Source organism: Prionailurus bengalensis, chromosome D3, assembly GCF_016509475.1.
Source record: "Prionailurus bengalensis isolate Pbe53 chromosome D3, Fcat_Pben_1.1_paternal_pri, whole genome shotgun sequence".
Taxonomy (NCBI): domain Eukaryota; kingdom Metazoa; phylum Chordata; class Mammalia; order Carnivora; family Felidae; genus Prionailurus; species Prionailurus bengalensis.
The window spans coordinates 86365766-86377149 of record NC_057356.1 but is presented as its reverse complement, the minus strand read 5'-3'; the positions used below and the strand labels follow the sequence as shown (position 1 = coordinate 86377149).

At 40.3% G+C, this 11384-nt stretch overlaps 1 protein-coding gene across 1 annotated transcript in view; it reads right to left on the bottom strand.

The window, feature by feature from the left end:
- Window positions 1-228: 228 nt before the first annotated feature.
- Window positions 229-11384, bottom strand: part of DOK6 (docking protein 6) — a 368796-nt gene continuing 357640 nt past the window's right edge. Inside the window, exon 8 of the mRNA XM_043559069.1 lies at window positions 229-7571. Coding sequence (XP_043415004.1) covers window positions 7432-7571 — 140 coding nt within the window. The 3' untranslated portion in view covers window positions 229-7431. The remainder of the gene's footprint in view (window positions 7572-11384) is intronic.

Sequence of the window (11384 nt, the reverse complement as noted above, 5' to 3'; positions counted from 1 at the left end):
TTTTTTGTAGAGATGGAGGACATTTTAATATTGCACAACTGTAAGTTACCCTCCTTGTAGCCATATCAGTTGTCGATTTCTTAGAATTATGAGTAAGACATTCATAACGATTGATTGGGGTGTCTATTCAGGATTGAGATATGGAAACTATGAATTCAGAAGGAGGTAATTCTTGAACTATGTATTTCATTTTACCAAGGGGAAAAATCACGCAGACAGATTTAAAAATAATGTAATTTCCTAATTTTATTATTGCCTCATTATTGTAACATTTTCTGTTCTGCCAGAAATTCACATTTAGGTTTCAGGGACAGCTATTCCTTTGCATTCGGTTCCAAAGGTTGCTCAACTAGTATTTAAGTACAGACGCCCCCAACCTATTATTTTTCTGGAATAAATTGCGATCAAAAGTAAGGTATGCCAACTCATATAATTTCCAATAGAAGCAAATTTGTAATGGATATTTTATTCCTTAACAAGGGCCTAAACGTCCAAAGTTATTTTTTTATCAAAATAATCATAAACATTATATTTAATCAATGACAAATGACATCTCTTTACAGTATAAGACCTCACACAGTATATATAAGCTAATTTAAAAGAATTTATAGAAAGAAAACATAGAACACATAATTTAATATATTGTGAAGATTCATAAGGATAAGGATTTCGAAAGATGGGATAATTCTGGGTGGATCCAGGAAAAATATAACAAGTGTGGCACATGTAGAGTAGGTCAAAAGTAAAAAAAGTGCCTGTGTGTGTATGTGTGTGTGTGTGTGCGTGTGTGTGTGTGTGTGCGTGTTAGGGTTTGTGTGGAGAAGGTCCAAGGGGCCTCTGCAGGTCCTGGGAGTTCTGTTTTCTGTAGTAAGAATGATACTGGCCTTTACGCTCATTTATTGTCAGGGAGTAGGTGGACTCGTTGTTGTGATTTATATACTGCCCGCTGTTACCAAAATAATATAGAGTGCATTATAACTGGAAAGAATCCGTATTCTCTACTTCAGGTCTTCACAAAAATTTAGAGCCTTCTTCCCACTGAACCCGCTGATAATAATAAGCATTGTTCTTTGAATTACGCAATAGATATGTAAATCTGAATTTGATTAACCAAATTATTTCATATTGACCTATATCATGCTAATTTTTGATTTATATTTAACATCAAGATGCTGTTGTCATTTTATTCTTCACGTTCCTTGCCTTTCAGTCCACTTGGCAGACAGTTAACGATACTGAAACACCCCAGGAGCCCTCTCACGTTGTTTTCTTTGAGAGAAAGTCTGCAGCGACTTTTGAAAGAAAATAATTGAGTCATCATCTCAATTCACCTTATTTTAGTGAATTTAGACTTTTAAATTTCAGATTCCCCAAAATAAGCAAGTCTTAAGAGGTTGTGGATCTTGAGGGTATTAGGGAAGCAATCCGATCCCAATGTGCACACAACTGCCAGGTCAGGGTAGATCCTTGCCCTACTGTGCACGATTCTGTGCACACAAAAAGGGCTGGTTTTATGCTCTCTTTAAGTGGAAAATCATCCTAAAAGCAAAGAACAGATGGAAAAAGTTCATTGTATCAACAACTAAAACTAGCCCCAAATAACTATTAAAAAATTTAAGTTTATTCATTGTTTTTAAAATTAGAATAGGGGATATAGTGTCGTAGGCATAGAAGAGAAGGTAAAATACAAACTTATTAAACAGAATTATTAGAAGGAAGCTGTAATATTTCTATTACAGATGTACTTTCCCTCGCCTTTAAATGCTTACAAGCTATTAAAATCTCAAACTAGGGAAAAGTGTATGAAAATCATGAGTAAAGTGTGGTTTTCATATTACTTAGTAATTTTAACCTAGTTCTCATTTCTCTAGACTTCAGTTAAATCGTTGTCTAATGAAGTGTATAAAGAAAAACTTGATATGCAAGCTATTTTATTATAAAAAGAGTCATTTTCCAACTTCAGTTGCGAATGGAAGATTTTTGAAGTTCACATGAAACAAAATGTAGCCCCGATGTTATCTAACAACATTGTGACAAATGCCATAAATAATTAAGCCAAAGTGCTACAGAGAGATAAAGATCCCCGAAATAATAATCACGATTACAATATGATGAATTAGTAGGAATACAAAACATATACACTTAATTAATTTATTTTTTTACTTTGACTATCACTTTAGAATAAATAAGTTTGAATCTCCAACAAGAACTGGGTGACAATGTAAGAGTCATAGAATTTATACCAATCATTCATGACCTACAAGACTAATGATTTGCCTCATAAAGCCTCTCTATTGACATTGTTGGTGATGAGTCCAAGAAGGGTTAGGAACGTCTGAAACAATTGAGGAGACACTTTAATGTTCCAGGGCCTATTTATTTAGAGGCCATGTGGCATTTCTCAACTCCCACTATGTCTAAACGGGAGACAAGATAGAGACAAGGAAACAGTGCTGGACCAGGAGCCCGGAAGCGGGCAAAACTACTCCTGTTTCTTTGCCTTTGAATAAGTGACAACATCCAGGTTTCCTCCTGAGTAGAGCGTAAACTGGGACCTTTATTCTACATGATTGATTCCAGAAACCAGCTAGCATCCTGCCCATCTAGAAAATGTGCCCAACATCTCACGATACTTCCATGAGAGTCTGTAAACTAGCTACTGCCTCAACAAGTTGTAATAATTGTAGAAATGATACACCAAAGGTTCACATTCTCAAGCAAGAAAGTAAGGATCTGTGGTAGTTTCAGGGAGAAAAAGGTGGGTTAATCTTTCAAACACATTCATGGGGAATGCACACATGTTGCTCTCCTCAGACATATTTAGCCCCCAGCCAGTGTCACTGATAACATACTTTCATTTGGAAACCCTAATGACGTTGGCCATACAAAAACGATCCTCAGGTTACTGAAGAGACATCTCAGTGTGGGGATTTTGTTACGCATTCTTTCACGTTCAATAATTTTCACTAAACCTAAGGAAGCATAGTTGGTGGTTATACGTTGTCTTTCTGTGGTCACTTCAAACATGGTGCAACTGACGTCCTCTTTCAATTGCATGCTCAGTACTGGGTGAAGCTAGTCAAAGAAGGCCAAGTCTGTGGTATGGAACCGGGGTTAGAATGTTCAGAGAGTAGAGTCTTAGTGTTACTTTGGACATTTCATTGGAGTCTTTATAATTTTATCTAAATTGCTCCCCTCCTAAACTGGTCCTGTCCTCCTCTTCCCCCTTCATGGGAAATTGCACTCTATACATTTCATAGGCTAGGAATTCATCCATGTGGCACATCACCTCGTATTATAATTATTACTGCAAATCTAGTGACCAATTTGTATCTATTTGGAGAAGACCAAGGTTGGGGGATAGTAACGTACAGTTAGTGATTGATAAAGTAATTTGAAATTGCAAGATATTGATCCACAAATGTTAATAGAATTGGAGAAAAATGTATCATTTTCACTTTGAGCAGTTTTAAGTATAATATTTGTTATAAGACCTAACGTGTTCAAGGCCTAAAGCTCAGCCCCACTGATTGTATATTGCCCTTTTATTGTGCTGTGTTATAATCATCAAAACTGGACTACAATTTTTTATAAGAATATAATTTGCTTAGCTTGTTTTCACATAGCATTAATGGTTGATTTTAGGAAGTGGCTCAAATCATCTAGGGAGTAGGGTACTCATGCTTTTTTACAAAGTTTTCTGAGATATTGGCCAAAGAATGAGGGGCAGACATCAATTTTTATGATGTGTTTTAAATATCTACTCTAAAGATACCACATGCAATAAATAAATTGGATCTGTAAAAAGTATTAACAGTGTAACATTATTTATCAGTCCACTGCTTCTATATTGGACAGAAAGTATTAGTGGTTGACCACTTTATAGGTGATAAATGATTTTCAAACATAATTGCCCAACGAAGACAGAGAAAAATTGTACAAGCTACTAGGATTAGTACTCTAGTTACTACTTGGTGAAAAAAAGTGAGGTTTATTTTTTATAAATATGTTTCACTTTATTTCACATGCTCTATCAAACAGCATCTTCCCTAGTACATAAGTAAATATACATTTCTTATTTCTTTAAGTTCAAATTGTGGCAGTGGCCAGAACTTATTGATTCATAAGTATTTGCAACCTGCATAAATAACTTAGTTCTGAGTGCCTATTACTCATTCGATGAATAAGTGAAAGATGTGTTTCCCACTCCCCTCCCCCCACCAGTGTGGTCAACTATTGGGTCAAGGTTATTTTACACTTTTCCACACTTTAAATACAATGGGTGCAATAATTAAGATTTTCAGGGGAAAACTTGGGGACATAAAAACTGAATCCCCCTGTGTCATCTTTCCATGAACCGTGTGGACCCTCCGGGCTTTCTCTGCTTTCAGAAGAGCCTCAATCACTCGTGTCAAGTTCCTTCATCACTGGTCTCTTCCAACCTGATGCGGAAACTGTGATCGTCTTCATTCATGTGCCTAAGTCTGGTTGGAACCCCAGTGGGGTCGCTCTCAGAAAGAGCCAAAGGATGTCTTTGGTTCATAGCAACCCCAATTACAGGAGAGGTATAATACAATTTCTGAAGGGAGAAAAATGACTCACAAAGTAGAGAGGCCTCTTCAGTCAAAAACCTGTGAGCTCAAGTGAGTCGAATACATGTTTACGACCATTGTAATTGCTCCCGTGAAATTGGCTTCATGAAGTTCCAGGAGAGGAGAATGGTACAGTAACTTTTCTTTCATCTTTGGTTTTTGTAGAGGATTTATCTGCTTGTCATTTTTATTACAATGCACACTGCCATATGTCAAGAACAGTAGGCTAACATAAATTCTCCTCTCTGTTCATTTAGCAATTTTAACTTAGCTATGATTATAAGTATAGATGGAGGAGTACAGATGCTAGAATAAATCTCCAGAAATGTACCGTGAGAGACTTTATAGCATTATTCTCATTGTGATACGATTGGGTTAAAGGCTTGGGAAGAAGATTTCTCTCACACATGCTTTTGATGACATTATTTTCAGAATGAACTGGCCCAAGATGAGCCTGATCTTTGGTATCTCCTCAGTTAAGCTCACTGGTAACGATCTCAAGGAAATGGTGTTCTCGAAGCAATTCCATGCAGGTATTGTGTCTTCCACCAAATAGACACAAGAGCAGACTCATCTGATTAGCAGAATCCCCCCCACCCTCGGACTCCCTGTCTGTGCTTCTTGCACATGAATGAAGCTGAGACATGAACCAGGACCCCAGAGGGCCTTTCCCCACAAGTCTCATGTAGTGACTGTGGTCTCTAAGCAACAGCTCAACTGAGTGAGCGGGCGAGAGGCTTGCTCTGAATGTGGCACCACTAGGAGCTGTGCTCAAATGGTCTCAGCGGGGAGTTGCTCTGGTGTGTTTTACTAAGGGCATTTCAGAAGCAAATGCCACGTGCTAAGTGATTCGGAGGCGCTTAACCCCGAAAGCTGGGATTTTAGGGAAGGCTGTATCACCAGCATGAGGAACCAGTCATCCGCTTTTCTGCTGGGTCAGCAAAATTCATGGTGCAGAGAGTTTGAGTAACTTTCTTTTTATCCCTGAAAGCTTAAGATAATTATTTTTCACAGCCACATTAACTCTTATGATTAGCATCTTGATGGGGTTTTCATACTTATCTGAAAGATTCAGAGTCTAGGTAGTTGATCTAGGTGTAAATTTATCTAGGAGGGACCTAGAACCATTTCTATTCAATAGTCATTCTCTGAAATAGGTTGTCAATAGGCACTCAAGCTACGGAGAGAGATTTAAAAAAAAAAGAAAGTCTTATTACAGATCAGCAAAACAAGTACCCCTTCAAAAGACCAACTTTAACAGTTTAAAGAATTTTGCCATTAGGAAAAAAAATGAAGTTTTTATCTTACATGATCTGGGCTCACTATTCTTTAAACTTGCCTTGGAGTATTTACAAGCTGACCATTTAGGCATGTGGCATCAGATACTTCTAGGTAGGATAAGTTTTATTTTTACTCGAGTGAACTTCAAAATTAAGGGCAAAGTATCTTTGTTGACACTAATTAAATTAGCCAAATTCTTCAGTTCCCTTTAAACCTTGTAGGTTTGTCATTAATGTCAGAGATGAAAAAAAAATTATATTTGCTCCATTTTCTCTTATAATCCCAGCCAACCCATGTCCATTAAAAAGAAAGTAAAGCCTAGCAAATTCTGCTGACATAGCACATTACAAGGGACCAATGGCTCTTTGAGAACAGCATCTATAAAATTTTAAATAATTGATATCTATAATCCTGTGCCCATTGTTCTTCTGACTGCAAACTAGCTGAGTTCTTTTTAGGTGTGTGTATATATATATATATATATATTTTTTTTTTTTTTCCCCTTCCTTGAAAAACAGTTTCTCAGAGTCTTTATTTTTCTTGAGATTAAATGGAGGCCAGTAGGTGATCACACCCAATCCTTCTCACGTAGTTCAGAGGGATGGCCAGAGAGAGAAACATCGTCAACAACAAGGGAGTACGAGGCAGAAAGACAGCGTGGTAACATGGCATGTGGGACAGCTAGACTGCTTCCTTTGTTTTCCAGGGTCCCTCCTTCTCACATATCCGTTTATACTTGTCACAGGAGCAGACTTGACTACGTAAATACTTTTGCTAATAAAAAGCCTTTTTTTTACAGCACTATTTTAAAAATAGCTATTCAACATAACAATCTTAATTTTAATGCACCAAATTACAGTTTTCAACAATGTAAGTGAGCATATCCTGTCACCCTCAGCACACATTTGATATATACTTGTTAGATATACATGGATATAGCCATATCCATATCTATGTTTGTCTACAGATGCACACACACACACACACACACAGAGTAGAGCTACAAGGCCCTGCTTAACAGTGTGTTCTAAATCTCATTTTCCCTTAATTGTCACCAGGCTTATTTATATGGAGAGTTATGATGCCATTAGTAGACCTTGCTGGATTTGTCCCCATCAAAACCTTCCAAGCCACGTAGCTTGTGGTGGGTGACATTATGTCTAGGGACAGACCCTGTCATCAGGTGGGAGGGCTGAGCCATGAGGACAGGGGTAATGCCCACCACCCAGGTACAACCCAGTGTGGGCAACTTCTCATGGTGCCCAGGCTTCTGCTACTGCCAGAACCAGGAATTTTATTTAAAGGATGATTTGGAGTCTATTTTTGTAAAACATAGATCCCCCCCCCCCGGGCCCCCCCACCAAGAAATTCAATAAATAAAGGACTTAGCCACAGAGTCAAGGAAGCAGAACTCCAGTGTTTAACCTTCCACTGGGATTGGGCTACACCCGGCCCATGTCAATGTTACTGCGATCGGTCTTCCAGGAGGCAGAGGGTGCAGTGACCCTGCAAGCAGGTCCGGACAGACTGTGTCTCTGGTCAGCAGGCTCTCTGAGTGTCATTGAATGAGGCTGGAGCTGTAGCTGAACCCGTAGCTGCTCGACCGGGACAAAGACTGCTGTGTCTCTTCGCTCTGCTCCGAGGCGTAGCTGGGAAACGTCTGTGCGCGTGACATCTTGGACGAACCAAAGCCGTGACCTGAAAGGAAGGAAGGAAGGAAGGGGGGGTGCTTAGAAACCCGTTCAGAGAAGCCAAGGGATGTACCGAAAACAGATACACACACACACGGAGCGCCGAAGCCCGCAAATCCTCCAAAGAGAGCTCCAGGTAAGCATGCAGGTGTGGAAGACGGAGAAATGTGGTGCTGGACTCCTTTGTGGGTCACGAATGGGGTCGGTATTTGCCTCAAGTGCATCTTGTCAAAACTGCTGGAGGCCAGAGAGCTACGTAAATGTTCTAGGGATCTGAAACTTCTAGTATTCTTTAGCTATTGCAACAAAAGCAGAAAAGCTTTTCTGGAAAAAAAAAAGAAGTTGGTTTTGATGGAGAGCCTGGAAGCTGCATGCTTTTCTTCTCTACTCACTTTCAGGATACAATAGCAAATTACACACTTTCCTAAAACCTTTTCGAGCAGGCAGATTACACTTTATCCTAACCAGTAACCATCCATTATCAGGAAAAGCCTTCCCCGTTGTAGAGTTTGGGGCCCTGGCTTATCCTGTTGGGTTTGGGAGTACCTGAACCCCCTCCGAGATACGATTAGCCTAAATGATAAGCCTTTAGGGTTACTAAAATAGCCTAAAAGTCGATTCTTCCAGAAAACATATTTAAAGAACATTCTATCCATGCTTTTGCTACTTCAGACGGGTCCAAAACAGAAATGGTTACTGAAAAGCTCATCAGAATGCTGACCATATAAGGAGAAAGTGTCTCTGGATGGCTTCAGATGGACTTTCCAGGGGCTTCTCCAACCTTTTTTCTTAACTGGGAATTAATTATTCTTCGTACTTGGGAATGACAGTTATCTAATGGATGTGCTTAGCGAGCAGAGAAGAAAACTAGATCTTGTGTGAAGGAAAAGACATATCTAGTTTGATTTGTAATGTTTCTGGTCTCTACCAGGAGGAGTCCAGAGAAGAGAGTCTGCTAACACAGAAATAGGGACCATCTCGTCTTGCTCCTCCGGAGGCACTGTCCTTTGTGAGGTCATGCACCTAATGCCAGTTTCGTCACCAGGCGTGTTTGGTGACTTGGAAAATATCCTTGCAGGTTCTGAAGCTTGGGATCCAGGGAGAAATGTAAATGAATTGGGTAATAAAAGACTAATTAAACTGGCAGAACCTCTTTGTTAAAAAATCGTGAGAGTAAAATCACTTTATTTTAAAAAATATTTTAAATTAATTTTTTAGTGCTTATTTATTTGAGAGAGAGAGAGAGAGAGAAAACACAAGTTGGGGAGGGGCACAGACAAGGAGAGACAGAATCCCAAGCAGGCTCTGCACCATCAGAGCAGAGCCTGATGTGGGGCTCGAACTCACAAACTGTGAGATCGTGACATGAGCAGAGATCAAGAGTCGGACACTTAACTGACTGAGCCACCCAGATGCCCCCATAAATGGCACTTTGGAGTCACCACTGGGTTGGCCTAGTTCTCTTGTAGACTGAGGCTCCCTGTGAACAGGTTGGGGTGGGGAGATGTGAGTGTTTCTTCTTGGTCTCTCCCTCTGGCCATGCCTGTGGTTCTGCCATCCAAGCCTCCTTCTGAGCTTCTGGACCTTTCTGCTCCCTCCCCCGACTCTCTCAGGGCCCCCTAACCACACTTCCTCTCTTTGTGCCCTTACACTGAGGGTGGTAATGCTGCCTGCTGTGGCCTGTCCCTCACAGTTCCTTGTTGGTTCTGTGACTTGCCTCCCAGCACTGTAAATAATAGTCCACGAAACTCTCCTAAAATCTCAGCTGGGCATGTCTTCTCTTTCCTGGAGGACCCTGATGCTGCAAAGAGGAGCACTGGATCTGGGGAGAGGCAGAAAAGGGGAGAAATTAAGGGATCTGGGGTACCCCTGGGGTACCATCAAGGGTGAGAACTCAGAGCTGAGACCAGATATGTATGCTGCTTCTGCTAACTGTGGGTGTGACCAACATAGTGAGTCTCACTGTGTCTCTTGGGTTCTCAGTTTCCTTCTCTGCAAACTCCGCATGACATTCATGGTACCATGTGGCTCAACTGATTATGAAATCAGTGAATAGTAATGGAATTCAAACATGTTAAGTGCTATCACCATAGCGAAATGATCAGATGTCACCACTGACTCCAGCGGGGTCACCTCTATTGAATGGTCAGAGAAGTTCTCCTGAAGAAGGTGGCATCTTGACATGATATTTATGCAGCAAAGTTATGGCAGAGTCATCGGATATGGAAAAAAAATCACTTAAAAGTTTTAACAATTTTGCCTCCTTATCTAACCATTGACTTATCGGATGATAATTCACAGGTCTTATGAGCGGAGATGCTGGCATTTATCAGCATAAACCAGCTGGATATTCTAATATTAACATAACATCCCTGGCCTTGGTTTTATCTCGTTATTAAAAAAAATAGAAATATTTGAAAGAGAGCAGTGCTGGAGAATACCTTTAATTCACATTACTTGTGGGCTAAAAGCTAAGGCTTAAGTTGTGAATTTGGAAGAGTCTTGGGCAAACGGCTTTTCACCCTAGAATCTTGAGCTGTAAAAATTCGATCGTGCAACTAATATTTGTGAAACATCTGCTACAACAGTTCAACACTCCAGAGGGGAGACGCGGCGATGGCAAGTGCAGTCCCTGACTTTACAAGGAGTCCACAAGCTGCTTTGGGAACGACGGCGTGGCCAAGGACAGACCACAATCAACACCACTGCCCTCTGCTCCCCGTGTTGTAAGGATTGAGTGGCACACCCCCTGGGAAAGCACCCGGGACTCAAGATACCCAGCAGATGCTAGTTTGCTCCCTTCTGTCTCCGCTGAACGGGAGCAGATTCGTGTTGGTGTTCTTGGCCAATGTCTGAGCTTTCTCCGCCACATCGGCATGCTGCCCCTCACGGTGACGGGTTTCAAATATTTCTCTCCTTCAAGGTCAATACTGCCTTCTTCATCTCTTCTATGAACAATTTCTAGTCTAATTGGAAATTAAATTGTGATTGTCTTTACTTCAACCATTTCTTTACACACACTTCACAAATGATGCTATTTAATGCTTATCACAAGAATAACATATCTCAATCAGAACCGTACATATGAAGGCTTAGTAAATGCTGTTTGATTATGGCAACAATGGGTATGAGAACAAAAGGGAGGAATGATTAAGCATTTTCTCAGTATTTATTTGAATTATGCCCTTTGGCACTGTTGATGAAAACAAAACAGAAATCAACTTTGTGGCTTAAACACTTGCTCGAATCGACTGTCCACAGCACTGAACAGAAACCCTATTTAAATGCTTCCGACACTTTCTCTCCAGATCATCCCCTGAAGACAAATAAGGTGAATATGTACCCTGGGGATGTGTGGAATTCTTTAACTTAAAAGCAACAAATATGTTAACGGTTGTTAGTCTATCCTAAAAGTCTTCCTGATTGATTGACTGATTGATTGATGTTTATTTATTTTTGAGAGAGAGAGAGAGAGAGAAAGAGAGAGGGGAGGGGCAGACAGAGAGGGAGGCACAGAATCCTAGGTGGGCTCCAGGCTCCAAGCCATCAGCATAGAGCCCAATGCGGGGCTTGAACCCACAAACCGCAAGATGATGACCAGAGCTGAAGCTGGATGCCTAACTGACTGAGACACCCGGGTGCCCCACAAAAGTCTTTTTAAATTTTTGTTTCTATTCCATTTTATATTCATGTTTGTTTTAATAGAAAGTAATATTTTCTACCCTTATTTTCAGGTAAACTGACTATCTGGGGAAAAACAGGTATTTCCCTGACAACTGGAACTATACTCTGAGATGACAGTTCATAACATTCCCCTGCT